Raw genomic sequence first — 20,625 nt, forward strand, 5'->3', positions numbered from 1 at the left:
CGCTCTTAGGTCAGTTCTAGGTTTGGCTTTCCCGCCTCATACTATTTCTGTCACCTATTTCGGGTTCCCTCTTTTGCATCGACTCTCGTTTCCTTCGACAGGAATGGTCGCTGGTGTTCCGGTCATCTCTTGTACATGCGGACCGGTTTCATCGGACCTTTGTCGAGGGTTTCTTATGGCTCACATCTGAAGGTATGCCCACCGGCTGTGCAGTCTGATAAAGATGCAATACGGAGTAATGCAGGATAAGTTAAAACATTTAGTATTGAAGAAATTTGTGATGATAGGCGCCATGATAAATTTATTTATCTCGCCACTGCAATTTCTGTCTGTGACCTCAGACCAAATGTTTCTAGATTGTGTGGTCCAGAAGATCCTATACCCAGTCAGCAGTGGTTAAGGTTACAGCATTGCATCCCTTCAGTACACTGGTCCACTCAATATTCCATACCTGGTACAGTCAAGGATGTTTTGGACCAAACACTTTGATGATCATTACTGTGCAGCTTTGTTCAAGTACATGAAGGAATTCGCAGTATTACTATTACAGACTTGGCTGCAATGGATGATAAACACTTTTGCAAGGTTGGAGAGCCAGGGAATCCAATCGCAGCGGTTGAACGTGGGAAAGCTGTGCTGGTGTCTGGTGGCAAGAAGTTAGTTGCCTCTGATCATGACTTCGCAAAATGTAGCCTTATTTCATGTGTAATGTTGATTGAAAGTCCTGATGAATCATCAAGCTCATTCTACCAAGGCCAAGTATTTGTTGGCCCAAAAGAACCGTTTTTTTTAATCATCCTCACCTATACGACATGCAACAGAGTTAGGGAAGATACTATTTGACAGAGAAGATCCTGTGAAACCAGTTCTCCTACTCCACACAGATGGTGGTCCAGATCACCGATGTAACTATTTGTCTGTGCAGGCTAGCCTCATTGCCTTGTACAAGTCCCTTGACTTAGATATGTTGATAGCAGTGAGGACTGCCCCTAATGCCTCGTGGAGAAACCCACCATTGCGAGTTATGTCTCTTCTAAAACTTGGCTCTTACCTGCAGTGGACCAATGCGTGCCGAGATGGAAGCACAGTTTGAAAACATTAATGTCCTGCAACAACGTGCAGAGTGTTAGAGAAAAGGCAACTGTATTTCCAGATTTGAAAAAAAGCCTTTGTTGACCTGTTTCATGCTGCTTCAGTTGAAAACCAAGATAAAATGGTGACCTATCTCAAGGAAATGGATGAGACAATTTCGTTTGAAGGAATGTCGGCAGGAGAACTTAGAGTCAAACAAAATCTAAAGAAGATCATGGATCACTGCTGTGAATGCTGACGTTACATGTGCATGATAAAGAAATGTGGCCTGGCAGATTGTGAGATTTGTCTGCCCCGATGACTGTCGTGAAGACGTCCATAGTGTGAACTGGTTGCCTGACCCTATGCCAGTTGGTGATGTCATCATTAAAAGTCTTTTGATTCTGTTTATGGAACAAATACGTCGGAAGAGCACTGCACATCAATGCAAAAAAAGGCCACAACACTTAATTCTCATGGCATACCCTTCAGTCCCTCTGCCCAAGCATGTAAGACAGTTCAAAGGAATGTGTTTGCACAGAGTATGAAAAACCAAGAGTTCTTTACTGTGAAAGGAAAATTGAATGCTCAAGTTTAATAATTCTTGACAGAATTCTAGAGCTGTATGAATATTCATGTGGATCCAACTTGCAGGAGCTGATGAAGCCCACTACTCTGTGTGTGAATTAGGTGCTGAAGAAAGATTTTGTAAGAAAGAACCTAAAATGTGAGAATGACATTGAAGTACCATCCTTCAGTTGTGGTATTTATGCTGATGTTTGTGTTCGGTGTGGTACCAGTGCCAATTTGCAGAAATGATGTGTTCCCCTCTTGTCGACATTGTTCACCTGAGGAATTGCGTAAGAAACGTAATTCGCATACTCGACAGTCTACTAGTAAGAGCTGTGGCAAAAAAATCTAAATGGTGAACAGTAATTTATGACAGTTCCTTGATTTGATTTAACTTGTATCCCAGGCATCTTGAATAGTTTTATTCATACAGATGACATGTTTATTTTGTGTAACAATGTGTAACAACAGATGATAGAATTTGAGAGCTATAGTATTTTTGAATAATGTTGTTTTTATGACATTAGAATGTTAGCTGAAACAAAAAGATGATTAATCATATTGATTGACATGTTCAACTCAAAAACAAACCTGTACAATCAATATGATTAATCATCTTTTTGTTTCCTTTCACAGTGTCTGTGTGAAATAATGTTGACATGCTCAACTAAAAAAACAAACATGTACAAACATGTTCAAAAGTGAAATAACATTATTTCACACAGACCCAGTGAAAGGAAAATAGTTTGCAATTTGTTTTTATTGTTAAAATGTTTGTTTATTTAAACATTTTGAAAGAAACTTTTAGATAAACATGCTCAAAGATTATATTTCGGTTTCATAAAATATTATAATATTATCAGTTGATTATGGCCATGTAACATGTCATATAAACCAATAGGGTGTACTGCTGATATGTTTGATTTAGGATAAAGTCCTACTTACTTGGGCATGTTGTGTGTCATGGTACATGGTTCTTTCAAATATATTTTTTGGGGCAGTCGGGTAGCCTAGTGGTTAAAGCGTTCGCTCGTCACGCCGAAGACCCGGGTTCCATTCCCGACATGGATACAAATTTGTGAAGCCCATTTCTGGTTCCCCCGCCATGATATTGCTGGAATATTGCTAAAACCATACTCACTCACTCAAATATATTTTGTGAGTGAATTTTTATTTTTCATTTTTCAGTCCTCTTTTGTTTATGCACTTATTGAGTCAAGTGTGTTGTTATATAATATATAAAGACTTTAATATTACCCAGTATCTTTCATTTTGATTTTGAGGCCAGGCGTTTTATATATTTCGGATTACGGACCCGCCGACTCTTAATTTTTTAGAAAATGTAAAAAAAATCAGATTTTCATATATATATTTTCCCCGCCAATAGCCTCGTAGTCAGTTATTTTATTTGTTATCCTCACCTCTTAATAAAAAACATATGAATTTATCATTGTAAACTAGTATAGAGATGCATAATCGATCTTTCTTGATCTCGAAGATGAACATGAATAGCCTCCCTTGTCTGTGTTGGAAGTGGTAGAATTTTTATTGTTACAAGGGGCTTTATTGTCACAAATGGTGGTCTTTTGAGCACAGAATATGTTCATAACGTATGCCAGAGGTATTCTGCATTAAAAAAAATGCATCTGGCTCTTTTTCTTCTTCTTTTTCCCTCCTCCAACCCTGGCTGAAAAATCTGTAATCCTAAACATAAAAAAAGCCTGGCCAAACATATGATCATGGATCTCAATCTCGTCAAACATTCCAGAGTGTGAATTATGTGGGTTTTTTTACTTTAAATAATCTGTTTGATCTGAAAAGCAATGTTGTATTTTGTCCTACTTTAAGATGTGTTCTTGATCAGAAGTTTTAGAGGGAGATAGTAAAAGTGTGTTAAGAAAATTTATACTATATATTATATGATTCACAGGATTTTATCACAATATGAAACATGTTATCATGCAAACATATGACGTTGAATTCTGTGATTTACAGTAGTACAAAATTGGTCTTTAGCATATCGTCATCTTATCCCAATTGTGTAGATTGTGTAGACTGTTGTGATATAGCTGAAATACAGCCTTTAGCAACAAACAAACAAATCTGAATTTGTATGAAGAGTAATAAGGATTTTTATAAAGGAAGTCCATTTTGATTGTACACAACTGTTTTTTTGGTTGCATGCCTGTTTGAAACTTGTTTGATACAACCCAATTGCTGTCTCAAAGATTAACTATAATCCTTAATACAGTCAAGGAAGGACTGTCTTGATATTGACAGAACTATTGAGTAAGTGGAATTAATACCATGTGGATTCTTGAAGACTAAACAAACATGAGTGATCTTTCTAATTTTTTTGTCGATCTCAGAAAAGAACCAAGTTAAGTAATTTCACAACATTTGATTTTTCAAATTCAAGAAAAAAACTGTTCATTGATCCATGTGGCATTTGTTACTGTACATTGTGACCATAGATATAGTTACATCTCTATCTTCGGGGATCAGGACAATTCGTCCAACATGAAAGCAAATGTCACCTGAAGTTTACTGAGAAAACAACATGTGAAATTCTGGACTTCTTCATAGATAAGATCTATGTGAAATTTGGGGATAAGACATTAAGTCAGGAGGTTGTTTGATCATTTCCAAAATCAAGGCTAAAAAATAATTTGGGTAGTGATAGGGAGGATAAGTCGTCTAAGTCGTCTAAGGCACACCGTGATTCGTTGTGCAGAGTTGCGTACCTTGGGCACGCCAGAAACCTATGATTGTGGGTTCGATCCAGGTTCACCCCGATTATGTTTCTAGGTTTGTCAGCACCATACCCGTGCTTGTAGGTTTCACTGAAGTGGTAAACGTCTGAGACCTGCATCACTTCGGGCTTTCCTCCCACATTAAGCTGACACGCTGTGATATAACTGGATACTGTTTAAAACGGCGTTTAACCCAACCCAACTCACTCACTCACTCACTCACTCACTCACTCACTCACTCACTATTTTATTGTGATTCATAAACACATGCTTATGATATAGTCAGAATCATACAGCATGTACAGTGGACACTGATTTTAGTATTTATTTCTTATGATTATTGAAATGGTGTTTGTAACTTTTATTTATTGACATCCATACTCTCATTAATAATAGAAATAGTTACATCCCTTGTCTAAAATGGCTCAAAAGATAAAAAAGAACTCATTCATTCTTACCCTCCTAAAATGTAGGGCTTATTCAAAACTAACAGAGGATTACATACAACATACAAGAGGTATCAAGTGATGGTAATGAAAAAGGAAAGACTGGGTGTAACATGATAATCAACAGAACAATCAGGCGATCTATTGTAAAGGTGCAAACTACCAACAAGACAACAGGGGTGTAGTAGAAAGGATGAATGTTTGAGACGCCCCGACAATTGATCACACATTCGTTTATACGGCATAGCATAGTCTAAATAAATCTCCGAAAGACAATTTGAGGGAGTCCTGTGCACTCATCTTGCAGAGCCTGGCCCAGTTTGGCTAACTTAGCGAATGACCTTTGATGTTAGTGTTCACGTCTCCCGATCTTTTCCCAGGCATGTTCTATGGGATTAAAGGTCAGGACCCATGCCAGGTCACTGATTCTGGTGATGTTTAGCTGCTGGGGGTAATCAGTTACAATACGTGCATGGTTGGCCATATCCTCTTGAAAAATAAAATGTCGCCCAGCATGATGCACAGACAACACCACTATTGGCATCAATATGTTGTCTCAGTAGTTCTGTCCAGTGATCCTGCCATGAACAATGTGCAGTTGTGTACTGGCAGTTATAGTGATCCTGCCCCGTATCATAATACACACACCCTCAAATTTGTCATGTTGCCTTATGTTGACGTTTGTATGATGTAAGGATGCTTCCAGACACAACCATGCCAATCAAGAAAGTCCACAGTGAATCTGAAAATATTACAGAAGTACATCGGTGATTCCCCAGTTTCTACACTCTAAACACCAATGGCGTCTGTCTGGAATGTGTCAATTTGTACCAGTGGTACAACACATGATTGTCAAGCATGCAGGTGATTTCTAATCATCTTGTCAATACCTTGAACTCCTTGTGCAAGTGAACAGTGATTTGATTGGATGTTTGGGTTCAATTACTTACAGGCTTGTTTCACATTTCCACAGTCAGCAAATCACAGGCTGATACACATTGAACATGATGGCTACCCCTCACCGAGTTCAATCAGTTTGAAACATGCCAATAGCCAACATGCATTCATCATGTTGTAGAAGATGCATTCCCATCTAATTACAAATTCTGCATTAAAGCAAGAGTTACGTGTTGTTGTGGACAATGAAAATCAGCAATCCTTATGGCTCAGAGTGACTTGATGACCTTTCACTGAACTGTCAAAATCAAGATTTACATGGTCCATGTGCAGTGTTTCAGGTGTGTTGGGGCGTTAGAATGGTTTGGGGAAACCGAAACCTATCTCTGGCAGTCATTTTTGAAAGCTTATCTTTCTTCTGACAACCGATCATAACATTTCGTTTCATGATCCCCTACTTTTTTTCCAACGTTGTCAAGTGAAAATAACTTCAGTCGTGAAACAATAATATTTTCTCTAAAAGATATGTGCTTTTCATCTTGCTTCTGTTTCAGGTGTCACAAGTGCTCCAAGATGTTCTCCACGATGCCAGCTCTCAAGTCCCACATCGTCCTGCACAATGTGTCAAAGAAAAAGTCCTGATAGTTATACAGGCTTACTTGTGTAGAAACTGTAAATAAAGCATTACCCTTTATCAGGAGTTCATCTACATCTTCCAAACTTAAATGTGCAGATGACATTTATATGGTTTTATCTGCTACTTCCATATTTGCATAGATACATGTACAGTACGTAAACACCACATTAGATCAGTAGTTTACCTGCTAGTTCCACACTTAACAGTGTAGACACTTACTGTTTGATTGGCATTCTAGCACTTGGTGAGTAAAGCGTAAGTGTACAACAAATGGATTGTATTTATGGAAACGGAAAAACAAATCATGATAATTTGCTTGGTTAGCCAGGCAATCACTGGCAATGTATTCATAAACTTACGTACTCCTTAGATTTGTCATGTGTATAAAGCGGCACTAACCATGATGTAAAATGATAAAAAGTCTATTTAGCTTTGTAAAGTTCTGGACTAATACTGTCACTGTAAATGATCGGGGCTTTGGAGACCAGGCTTACTTATTTTATTGCACATTTAGTCTATAATGGTTTTGAAGAACCATCCAAGTATGAACTAGGGATAACAAAAGCTTGTGTTCACATAACTTGAGTTCTTATGAAAGGAATGTGATGAGACCTAAATTAGTATACATGATCTGTAAGGCAGGGTCTCGATCATATACAAGTTTGGGTGAGGTCAAGGTAATTATTATGAAACATTGTTCAAATTTCATGAAATTTTATATTAATTTATGAAAAATCAAATGTTTTTAGCAATCAGTAAAAATGATCTCAAAGTTACTGACTCAACACATATGCAGTGACAAAGTTTCATAAGTTCACTCACGGATGTTCAGAATTATGTCACTGTAAAATGCATTGAAACAAGCCTTTCTCCCTTCTACTTGAATCCAGAAAAGTGTTGGAACTGGCAGGAATTCGGTGTTTTCTTATATGCATCCAATCCGCTCTTGGCTAGTAGATAAAAAGGCCTTGAATCACCTTCTTGCCACCGTTATATAGGTACAGCCAGCCTAGAAACTCCCATTTCTGAACTTGAACAACCAGGAGCAGATAACTCTGATCACTCGCTGTCACCAACATCACTCCACATCTTACCAGCAGGTCAATCATTTGCTGCCACTTCCAATTGCTACAATTATATTTACAGCAGTCTCTACTGTTAGTTGGCATTGGAAACTTTCTTTCAATTGAACGACTTCAAGGAGAAAGTTTACCTCTCTCACTCTAATAGAAGAACATAATACATATGTTATCTGCATAATTAGCAAAACTGTATTTGTGCTGATCCAATCAACCAACTAGAAAGAGCATCCACAAACACATTCTTAGCTCCTGATGTAAGTACTAGTATTGGTAAGTCTATTTTCTGTTTTGTAGGCAATATCCTATATATATGGCAATTAGGCGGTAGATGACATAATATACTTACTATCAAGTGCAGATTTACATTTGAGAGCTTTTGTAACAACTTAGCAAATTTTTAAAGGATTGACACATCATTTCAAGTCAGTAATTTATGAAATTTACAAATATTTGATGAAATATACCACTTCAGTATGTACTTATTTCTCAACAAATACATATGCCATGCAATGAAATATGAAATGGAGTTCATCTTCAATGCTATTAGTATTACACATCCTACAAATTCGTTTATAAACAGTTGTAGCTTCTTTACATCTGATATTACAACGCAATGGTAGTTCCTGCAATCTCAACAAAACTATACTAGTACATCTTCTTAATTCCCTAACATTGATGTAACATAATATTCAACAGTCAGCAATGACTTAATATTCTTATAATGTGCATGTTGTTTTAAATCATTGATAATGCTAAAAATATTTTGTTTTCCACAATCTTCTAATCTGAACATGGACAGAAAATATTAAATATCTCCAATACATGTATCTTGACTAACCCATGCATATCTGAAACCATATGTGTATAACAACAATCTTACACAAGATGCCCATGTCTTCCTTCCTGTTGAATCTCACTTCTTTATAAGTAGGTGACAATGCTGGGATAACGATCATCTGACATTCTTAACAATTTACACCAGTACTTTACACATTTTTGGTAGTAATCTATATAAAGTCCATGTCTACCACAGTCAGCCAAAGCTGCACTACTCAGTACATGTTTACCAACACCCAATACATATTTACAAAAATTATTATGAAATCTATCAATAACAGCTCTTTCTCGGAAGCCCCACACCTCCGCTCATATGACAGAATAGGTTTTATTTTACAATAAAACAGCTTAAATTTAACATAATTCCAGCGAATCGTCTACTTCTATTTCATCTTTGTCATAAATCCTCTAGTTTGGCTACAGTCACACCAACTAATTTTTCAAATTTTCAACAGACGTCCCCTTCACTGTCAATTACACACAATTAGTTGTCGTCGCACTATAGCAACCCAAAGCCATGACGTGCGTAATGGCGGGAAGCCTCACTTCTTTCCTCCGTGTGCTAGAGACAACACCTATTATTATAGTTGTAACGATCTAGCACTTGGTAGTAGTCACATTTAATCTAAGATCGGGACCGCTTCCGTGGTCTAGTGGTAGAGCGGAAGGTCCAGAGTTCGATCCCCGGCCGCGTCATACCAAAAGACATTAAAAGATGGTACTTGTTGTTACCCTGTCTGGCGCTCGGCATTAAGGGGTTAAAGCAAGGACTGGTCGGCTCGGAGTCAGTATACTGTGTCTGAGTGGGGTATTCATGTTAAACTGCGGCATGGTATCTCAGTGTGCTAGCACTATAAATCGGCATCTGTCCGGACTAGTACAAGCAGCCACACAAACACACACACGTGCATGTACGTTGCTATATAAGTGCAATAATGTTTTACGCGACGTTAAACCCAATTTCACCTCACCTTCACCTCATTGCACAGACCCCACGGTAGCCCAGCCAAACTTTAGGCAGCCCAGCGTTATTTCAACCGTGTGATCAACCAACGGAATCCAAGCCAACAACTCGGTCCGCATGGATCCGTCCAGGGTCTACTGACCGAGACAGAGAAGTAGATAATACCATGGGACAGCCTAAAGGTTTGATAGAGGACCATCATTCCCGTACTGGTTCCTTTATACACGGGCAGTCGTCACAAGCCGCACAGACCCTACACATAGCGGAGTCCTGGACACCAGGTTATGATGAACCGCATAGGGAACATGTTGAGTGTATGGATTATGATGAACATTCACCCCTCCTGGGAGTTGCTCACAGTCATTCCGTGCCGGAATCGGACCTATATGAGGAAGTTTATCAGTCTGACAGTTCACCCAAACGGAGTTGTACAGAGGGAATGCTGGAATACGGAGGATATCATGCTCCCTAAAGCTCACACATGGTGACCGGCTACCCTTATTTTCATTGAAGCGGAAGTTGTATCAAACCCATGATTCTTCACTTCTGGACCATCAAGTTTTGGACAGGACTTTTATGAAGCTAGTACCCTATTACTTAAGTCACGTTACCTGCTTCCCGGACCAAAGACCTGTCTATGAGGGGCGGTCGGGTAGCCCAGTGGTTAAAGCGTTTGCTCGTCAAGCCGAAGACCTGGGTTCGATTCCTGACATGGGTTAAATGTGTGAAGCCCATTTCTGGTGTCCCCCGCCGTGATATTGCTGGACTATTGCTAAAAGCGGCGTAAAACCATAATCACTCACTCACTCACTTACCTGTCTATGACGTCCAGACTTTAATGGACGCATATATTAACAGGTTTGTCGCCGGAATCGGGCACATCATTCCACTGTTCCACAGCATATACAGAGAGAATCCTGTGACCATTAGGACGGATCAGGTCGGTCTAATCCACAGCCTGGTAGACACTATAGTCAGAATGCAGGAAGACTTACTCTCCACCCAAGTCTGGATGTCTTCACAGCTACTCTTGGTACAGCGTCAGCAACTACTAGCACAGATTCGTTCAAGTTTCCAACCAAACGAAAAGGTTGATAATGTTACAACCGATATCTGCTCCTAAGATGTTCAACAGCATATGGGGACATATCATAGACGAGGTCAGACAACACACAACTGAACGATCCAGGGTCGACTGTCAACCTAGCTGTCAACAACAGATATCTATGTCCACCAGAAGATCGATTCGTCAAGACTATTACGATGATTCAACCCCTATCAATTCAACCCAGCAGGTCTCTAAGATGGTGGTTGTCTCTTCTAGACAACCTAACGTCTCTGCAGAATATGACCTTCAGAGGAAGGTTGATGTTACATACTCTACAGACATGGATCAACTCACTACGATCCCACAGCCTAGAGTTCGAGACACAGTTACCTCCCAATTTAGTACGAGACCTGCATTGGTGGACTCACAGAGAGCACGTGATGAGCGACATTCCTCTGACTTCTCCGACGTCCGAACACCATCTATTTACAGATGCGTCAGATTCAGGATGGGGAGTCCATATGGACGATCTCACGGTACAAGGATCATGGAACCCCTGAGAGATGATCCTACATATTAACTGCAGGGAAATGAAGGCCATCTATTACACCATCCTGGCATGGAAAATACGTCTCTCTCAATCGTCCATCCTCATTGCCACGGACAACACCACAGTAGTGGCATACATCCAGTAACAAGGAGGAACCAGATCCAGTTCTTTGATGATGAAGACTACAAGTTTATTGCCTTTGCAGACTCCATCAGTTGCCAGATAGAAGCGAGATATATTCCCAGGAAGATGAACATCATTGTCGAAGCCTTTCCCGTCAGGGGAGAATAGTGGCAACAGAGTGGACCTTACATCCCGAGATCTTTGCTTGGATAACCATGTTGCGGGACACACTGCTTGAAGATCTCTTTGCCACCTGCCTAAACCATCAACTTCCGATTTATGTTAGTCAAGTCCCCAATCCAATGGCTCTCCAGTTCGATGCGCTTGGACGGGTCTAATTGCATACGCATTCCAACCATGATCTCTCCTAGTCAAGGTCATCCACAAGGTGGAGCAGACGGACTGCATGATAATTTTGATAGCACCAATCTGGCTCAACAGATCGTGGTTCCCCAGATTATTAAGTCTACTAATGGAAGAGCCTCTCCAATTACCTCTACGTCGAGATCTGTTATGCCATCCCGGGTCAAACCTTTCTACAACAATCTGCCCAGCCTACATCTAAACCACCTGGAAGTTATCACGCAGACATCCGGACACTCTGGATTTGCATTTGAAGCTGTGGCAAGATCATGGAGACCTTCATCCTCCCTTATATATGACAATAGATGGGAATAGTTTTTTCAGTGGAGAAAACGACACGGGATTATACCTAATACAATTCCAATTCCTATGGTAGTGGATTTCTACTACATCTACGTCAGGACAATAAGTTCAGACATGGGACGATAGAAGCTTACAGATCGGCACTTCACTCTGTACTTAAACATGACGGACTCTCAGTTGGAAACCATCTCATTCTGAACAGACTAATGAGATCCTTCCTATCGTATCTTCCCCAAGTGTAATCTATCTATTGTGTTATCGGCACTTTTAACAGAACCTTACGAGCCCCTGGCTAAGGCCACCTTATTCCAAAATCCAGGAAAGCCTCCTTCCTCCTAGCCATGGCGACAGCAGCACAAGTTTCAGAACTCCATGCTCTGGACTATTCTACTTTCACCCATGGTCAACATTGCGCCTCAATTACTCTAAGATCGCTCACAGATTTTGAAGCCAAAATCAGTCTACCACCAAGGGGCCGTCGGGCCATAGACACTTACCATTCCTACCTTGGGGCAAACAGTGGATCACCCAGACAGACTACTCTGTCCCATCAGAGCTCTCAAATTATACCTCTCGGCTACAGACCCACATTGACACCATCAAAGGAGTCTATTCATATCCTGCAAGCCTCATTCCAACAAGAACATACACCAAGACTACAGTAACGGGCTGACTTAAGTCTACCATTGCAGCGAGTTATATGCAGGCACAGAATTCCACTCCCAGTCTTGGATCCTGCTCGGCTTATGAGATCAGAGCCCTAGCCACAAGTCTCGCTTCATGAACATCCATTACGGTGGATCTAGTGGTGTCTAGCCGTCACTGGGCCTCTCAAAACACCTTCACCAGCGTACTTGCGTGATGTGCAGCCAGACCTAGAGGGCATAGATCCCTTGGGCCCATTGACACAAACCTTCATCCACCAATAGTTCCTCTTCCTCATTCCTTGGAATCAGAGCATCAGAGGGTGTGTTATCCTTGGTTGTCCTGTCTTTTAGGTGTAGGATGGATTAGGAGCACCTTGAATATCAACTGCTTCAGGAACTAGGTGCAGATGACCAAAAGTGACGTCATAGCCGGAAGAGATAGAAACTGGACGTGACGTCATCACCGGAAGTGACGCCAGCACCGGAAACAGCAGGACAAGGTCCATCTAATCAGGAAATGGCGTCTTTTGGTAGAAATAGACCATAAGAGACGTCATTATCTAATAAATGGGAAGTGACAAACCGGAAGTGACGTCACCACCAAAAATAGTGTCACAAATCCATTTTTAACAGGAAATGACGTCATTTGGTAGAAATAGACAAAAACAATGACGTCATTAATATTAACAAGATCAGCACATATAACGGTAATTCCACTGAAGGTATCACGTATTTGACTGATTCTTGATGCATTCTGATTTTAAAGTCCTCAAGAGACATTTCAGAGGAAATAATCTCGAGTCAGGATAAAGTGGTTTCCAGAAGATGTTTACTGTTAATTACACATGGAGTTACTTGAGGCAGATTCCGCCAGGTCCCTCTGGTATATTCTGGCAAAAATGTAATAGAGGTCGAGGATTCGCAAGAATTATTGAACAATAGTTATCATTGTTAATAATTCTAACTCCCACCCACCTCCCCAGTTCATTCGTCTACCTCTAGTGGTTAGATGTTGGACAGATGTGAAGTTTCCCGCCATTGCACATGTCATACGCGGGAATAACTAATTGTAAGTAATTGACAGTGACGTCTGTTGGAAATCTGAAAATCTAATTAGTGTGACTGAAGCAAAAATACAGGATTTATGGCAAAGATGTAATGGTGGTATTATTCTTAGAATTATTAACAATGATAACTTTTGTTCGATATTTACAGGAATATTTGGGTATTTATGCTGTAATTGCTTATTAACAAATAGAGCTTTACTGTCTTTGGAAACAAGAGTATTTGTACACACTGTCCATGACAACCTAGTAGAAAACATAATACCTAAAAGAATATAATAAGTTGATGTCTTTAGTAGCCCTCCATCTAAATACCATTTCTCATAATGTCGTAAATGACCACCATTTCGAAAACCTAATATTTCTTTTCCATATTTATCTGTAAGCCCCATGGTTTACAATATTTACATCGAATGTCAATCTTTCTTTGCAAACCAATAACACTGTAATCAAAAATACATAAATTATCAGCATACAATAATAACAGTAGTTCCAAATATTCTACACCTATAAATATACCTCTAACATCTGCATCTTCCATCATGGATTGAAATGTTAAACTAAACATTGCAAATAAAAACGGCTTGACAACACAACCTTGTCTGACTCCACTTAAACTGTCAAAATGATCAGTAATAGTAGTGTTGGATACTCTTACAGCAGCTAATATATTGGAATACATATGTCTCAATACAGAGAAGAAATAACCATGAACACTTTTAATCATTATTGAATACCGCAGTAATTTCCTATCAACAGAATCAAATGTTTTCTTAACGTCAACATAAATACAGTAAAAACGTCCGCACTTTTAGATAAATACTTTAGTACAAGACATTGAAAAGTGAAAATATTATCCGTTGTGCAATAGCCTTTCCTGCATGGACCTCAGGTATACTGTTAAAGTGATCAGAAAAACGTTTAAGACGTGCATTTAGAATAGAGTAGAATAACTTCCTAAAAATAGCCATCAAATATATGCCTCTATAATTATTGACACAGTCAAAGATTCCATTTTTATGAAGTGGTACAATAACACTCTTAGCCCATTCGGATGAAAAATTACCCGTTGACAAAATATTATTATACATAACAAACACATATGGAATCATTGAATCACCTCAGCCTTAATACCATCTGGCCCTGCAGCTTTACCTTGTTTAAGATCTTTTATGGATAATTTGATCTCTTCCTATGTAATATCACCATTAAGAATATTATTTACATCATCATCAGTACAGAAATCACACAATTGTTCATTATTGTTATAAATAACATAATCTACCTGCTCAATTACATCCGAGTCCACAAGTTTATCAGTATGGTTTAAAATATTCTTAAAATAATCAAACCATTCTTCTCTGTTGGAAACAGGACTACAACTTGGGTCTTCTTTGTTAATGCACTTATTTTTTCCCAGAATGTTTTACTATCTCCACTACTGTCTACAAGTTCACGAACACAAGTCTCTTCGTATTCTAATCTCTTCTTCCTGCATTAAGACCTGTAACTATTGCTTAATGTAAAATATTTAGAAAGAATCTCCTTATCACCAGTAACTCTACACTTAGCTAATACATTAACCTTTTTGGTCTTCATATCCTCACCGCCTTTATCGTACCATTTTTCTCCAGATGTACGTTTTGATTTTCTACCTCCAGAAAGTAATCCGCATGAAAGAGAACCATAATGTACAGCATTGGTCAAAGCCTCAACAGCTAAATCAACTTTCAAAGACAATAAATGAACAAACTCATCCATGTGAAGTGACAATGACTCAGAAACATTATGTTTTAAGGCATCACATATTTCATTTCTCCATGTATACTACCCACATAAAGAAAGAAAATATCCACGGAGAAAATATAGATATAAGGGCACACCGTCCATATATGAAATATAGGTTTTAACACAGCAATTATTGGAGACAGTCAAACGCTCATGCACGTGCCATGCGATATGACGTCATTGATGGGGGCCTATGGAAGTGCAATGTGTTACTGCACGTGCATCCTGTGCAGCTGTACACAGCATGTGCAACTCAAAATTCGCTGTCACTTTGGAAAGCATGATCTGTGGTCATTCAAAAATTCAGAACCTCTCAGGCGCAAACACAAGCATATCACAAGCAAATCATGCCAAGATTGACAGCTGCACAGCGTCATGAAGCCATGGGAATGATCCGAGCGGGAATGAGGCAACAACAGGTGGCAACACATTTCCAATACCATCTTAACAAGATATCGGCATTGGTGAGGCGTTATCAGAACACAAATGACCACCCACGTTCAGGACGTCCTCGAGTAACGACGCCAAGACAGGACAGATGGATTCGAGTGACACATCTCCGACACAGGTTCCAAACGGCAGTAACGACGTCCCAGACAATTCCTGGACTGCGCCGTATCCATCCCAACACTGTCAGGAATCGTCTACGTCAGTACGGGATTCGACCACGACGCCCTGCCATACGTCCCATCCTGACACACCGTCATCGAGTCAACCGTCTAAGATGGTGTCGAAATCGTGTTCGCCAACCTCGAATATGGTGGAGAAATGTTGTCTTTACAGATGAATCGAGGTTCAACATTTCCCACAGTGACGGGCGCCAACGTGTCTACCGGCGTTTAGGAGAACGTTATGCACGCAAATGTATTGTGGAGAGGAATCGTTTTGGAGGTGGCTCTGTGATGATTTGGGGTGGGATAACAGCACGGCACCGAACCCCTTTCGTGGTTGTTCAGGGCAATCTCACCGGTGTTGGCTACAGAGATCAGATTCTGAGGCCTGTGGTCATTCCTTTCCTGCAACGTCATGGCCCGGGGTTGACATTTCAGCAGGACAACGCTCGCCCTCACACGGCTAGGGTCGCAATGGATTTCCTTCACCATAACAATGTCATGTTACTGCAATGGCCTGCAATTTCTCCAGATCTCTCCCCAATAGAGCATGTGTGGGATGAAATGGAGCGCCGTCTGCGTCGTCTTCAAACATCCTCCAGATAACATCCGTGACTTGGCACAGGATTTGAGGAGGATATGGCAGGCCATTCCCCAGGCCTTCCATGCCCATTTGGTGGACTCCATGCGTCGCCGATGCACTGCTGTGATTCACGCACAGGGTGGTCATACCCGTTATTGACTTTGTGACTTTGTCGTTTGACCCCCTACTCCATTTTGATCTTCTGACGTCATCGTAACAGATGTTGTTCAGGTCCCGTTGACATTTTCTTATGGTCCGATCATTCAGCTGCTACAGCGTCTGCATCATTTTGTTCTTGCTGTGTTGTATTCCAATCCAGAATATATTTTCTACGTGCACAGTTTCTTTATGTGGCTAGTATATATCATTTACATGCATTTCATTTACATGATCTACCTGTTTATCCATGGAGGATAAGTATGAAAGTAAAGTGATCTGATTTACAGCGGGTGTGTATGCTCGGAAATGTTATCGAATAAACTAATTGAGCATGGTACATAATCAACCAGACTGGCGCCACCCTCCTTAAAACCAGTAAATGATCCGCCCTTATCCCCAGCAAATCGTCCATTTAGAATATGGACAGCAAACATACAACAAAAGTTGTAGTCCCATATTAATTACACACATCATCTCTGGTACTGCGGGGCACGTCAAATACGTCCGATATAATAAATCTGTTGTTGTCGTCGATAATAAAATCAGATTACCACACCGTGCATTATAGTCACCAGGAAGAATAATTTCTGAATGTTCATATGACACAGCAGACAGCACCATGTACTCTATACCCTAATGGATTCTATTGTCTGTCATAACTGAAATATTTACAGGATGGATATATACAAAAGTAAATTACGTTTGAGATTAAGATACTCTTATCAAATAACAAATGGTGTTGTTAATGTCATTGTCACGCAAGGCCGGCCTCATTCCTATATGTGTTGAATTGCGTTGGAATTGAGTCTGGTCGGGTTGTGAGTCAGCTCGTGAAGTTCCTACCCCGTTGTCAGCCTGATTCAAAACCACAATAATGCCTTGGTCAAGACCATAGGTGTAAACACGTCTGTCAATTTATAACTTGTCAAATCTTTGATAAGCTCGTTTGTCATTTTTCCTGGCCTCCATCATCATTGATTTCAAATGTCTCCTTTTCTCTCTCACTTTCCTCGACAAGTTTTCGCTTATCCACATCGATGTAACCTTTAATTTCTCAGCTGATGTAAATATTTCTCATCACTGGTGTTCAAAGGGGATTAAAGCTATTATCGCCCTACTTCCCATTATCCTGTGTGCTCAATTGATCACTATTTTAGAGTCTTCAAGTTCCAGCCATCTTTAAGGACTTTTCATCCCAGGTTTCATTTGGTCCAGATTCGGGTACACCGTGAAATATCGCGTTCGATCGACTGCTTTGATTTTTAAGGTAGTCCAGTTTATCTTCAAGTTTATAAAAAAGATATTCCCTCATTTTCCTATTTGTCGAATCTAAATTTTCACATCTCTCTTCCGCAATACATAACTGATCTATAAGCTCTGAATAGATGCATTGACATTGTCCATCTTACTGTGAAGGGCCTTGTTGGCTTCCATGATGTCGTCCATTTTAGCAGTCAGTCCTTGAATGGCCTGAAAACTGGGTCACTTTTGCTTTGTTTTGGATCAATCAAAAGCATTTGTTTGCCGGCGCCACAACTCCGAAGCATTCTTTGATCCTCGCATGCCTTATCATTTGGTCCTGGATTTAATTCCACACCAGCACAAAACAATAACATCTGAATCCATTTCAATACCCTGGTACGGGTAGCCATGTTCGTCATTGCATGTTTCTGAGGTATTTGGGACGCCACTGCCCTGTTACATATTTTGATCAAAATCCACCCCTGAACAGGTGCAAAACACCCAATTTTCACCGAAACTGTTCCATGCGTATTCCCATTGTGCTATAAGGTACTTACATTCTCATCACTGTCGAGATTATTCAGCTATTTAAACAACACAAAGAGCTATTGAAACACCCGACTTGCTCGGTCCACCATATTGCATCCATGATGTGCCTGATCTCAAGATCTCAAGATTAAACTCTAGCAAAGACAAACTCGTCGGATAGTGTAGTTTCCAAATAAACATCAAAAGGTTGCAATGACAAAATCAAAACGAGCGTTGTTTCAGCTGCTTTGAAAAGTAACAAACAGGGTGATGAGTGGAGTTTGCATCTAACAACAATACACCACCAGCACCAATGTCACCTGCATCAACTGTCAACGCCAAACATAGTGCTCTCAAGTCTGGAGAGCTTTTATCTTTAAAAATCTGCCTGGCAGTTGTTATCCGAGACAATTTTATCTTTTTGTACCTGACCTTGACCAACTATATGACCTAAGAACACAATATGTTCTTGGGCAAATTCCTATTTAGCTAAATATACAGCTAAATATACAGTCAAATGTGCCTGTGATGGTCATTAAAGGACGCATGGAACTTTGTAAAATCGTTGCGCCACTTCATTGAACAACTGATCATGTCATTGATGCAAGTCTGAAGGGACGTCGTTGGCGAGGTATTGAAAGGTAGCTGGTGCGTTATGTAACACAAAATGGCATACCCTTGAACTGATAAAGTCCATCTGGTGTAGCAAAAGCAGAAACTTTCTTTGTATTTACATTTAATGGAAAGTTTGTCCATACTGTCAGCAGTATACTTGACTTCTTTTGCTTCAGCACTATAGTGGCAAAATCATGTGCACAGCATTATAGTGGCAAAAGTAGTTTTTCACGTGCAACTGGTCACGTGGCCATAATACCGCACGTGTTTTCAGCCATACTTGTTAGCAGTCATTAAAAAAAAAAAAATCACAAGAAAACAAAAGTCTGTACGGCCATTTGTCATGCCACGCCTTTCAAATGTGCAACGTGAACGTGCCATCGGCATGTTTCAGACCGGAACGTCCATAGCTGAAGTCGCAAGGACGATGGGTTGTAGTCGACGGACTATTTATGATTTACAGACGTGTCTATAGCAAACGGGTACAACCGCTGATCGCCCTCGGCCAGGTCCGCCACGTGTGACGTCACATGCAGAGGATCATCAAATTGTCTTAGGTCAACTCCGTAACCGATTTTTGACGGCTACATCAACCAGAAATGAACTGTTTAGGGGTAGACTGAGTGCGCCATCTGTACGAAACTGACTCAATTACACAGAGGTCAACGTCAATTGTGGGCACAGCGACACTTACGATGGACTCAGAGGAATTGGAATCAAGTCGTCTTCAGTGATGAATCCCGATTTAATCTTCGATTTGCTGATGGTAGGGCGAGGGTGTGGAGGCGCCGTCATGAACGTTACGCCCAGTGTTGTGTACAGGAAGTTTACAGATTTCGAGGCGGAAGTGTCATGGTGTGGGGTGCTTTCTGTGGCAATGCACGTTCCAGGCTTCTTGTCATCCGTGGCGACCTCAACGCTGCTGCTTACCGCGACCAGGTACTGGCACCAGAACTTCTGCCTTTTATGGCAGCACACGGACCCGGTTTGATCTTCCAACACGACAATGCTAGACCCCACACAGCAATTTTGACAAGTAATTTCCTTCAGAATGCGGGAGTCAACGTCATGGACCTGCCGTCAAGGTCTCCCGACCTCAATCCCATCGAACGCGTATGGGATGCCCTTGGCAGAAGTCTGCGCACTCTCCAGAACCAACCACAGAATTTGCAAGATCTTGGCACCATTTTGCAGCAACAATGGCGTCGTATTCCCAATCATGTGTACACAAGCATCACAAGGTCCATGCGGAGGCGTTGTGTGGCAGTTGTCAACGCACATGGTGGCCATACACGCTACTGAACTTGTGTGCCATCAGATTGTATGTGCACGTGTATATGTATATATGTATGTGTAGATTTTAATATACTCACAAGCAAAAGAAACGCAAGTGGTTTTAAGCAAATAGGTAACAAACACGGAACCATAAATTGATACGAGTTTTAGCATGTAGTGAAGCCTGTTGGTGTTATCAATAGTTTTGGTTGCATTTTGGAAGCCCCGAGTAAAAACGCAACATAAAAAACGAATCGCCAAAACGCACCATTTCAATGAATATGTGGGTATCATGCACCCATTTCTCGCGAAATCGAAAATGCACGAACTGTCACGAACTGTAGTGGGTATAAAACTGTGGCTGATTCTTGGACCTACAACTCCTTGGTCAACAATGCCACGCCTAACTCAAATTCAGAGAAACCAGGCTATCGGACGTTTAGAAGATGGAGAGTCTGTCCAAGATGTT

General features: G+C 40.5%; 1 protein-coding gene and 1 pseudogene across 1 annotated transcript in view; both read left to right on the forward strand.

The window, feature by feature from the left end:
- Positions 1–6,431, forward strand: part of LOC139447427 (aprataxin-like) — a 30,596-nt gene extending 24,165 nt beyond the window's left edge. The window contains exon 6 of the mRNA XM_071228769.1: positions 6,292–6,431. Within this exon, the coding sequence (XP_071084870.1) occupies positions 6,292–6,379 (88 nt within the window). The 3' untranslated portion in view covers positions 6,380–6,431. The remainder of the gene's footprint in view (positions 1–6,291) is intronic.
- Positions 709–1,993, forward strand: LOC139447837 (uncharacterized; annotated as a pseudogene).
- Positions 6,432–20,625: the final 14,194 nt, after the last annotated feature.

The sequence above is a fragment of the Haliotis cracherodii genome, unplaced genomic scaffold, assembly GCF_022045235.1.
Source record: "Haliotis cracherodii isolate W230 unplaced genomic scaffold, xgHalCrac1.p SCAF_7, whole genome shotgun sequence".
In the NCBI taxonomy this organism is placed as follows: domain Eukaryota; kingdom Metazoa; phylum Mollusca; class Gastropoda; order Lepetellida; family Haliotidae; genus Haliotis; species Haliotis cracherodii.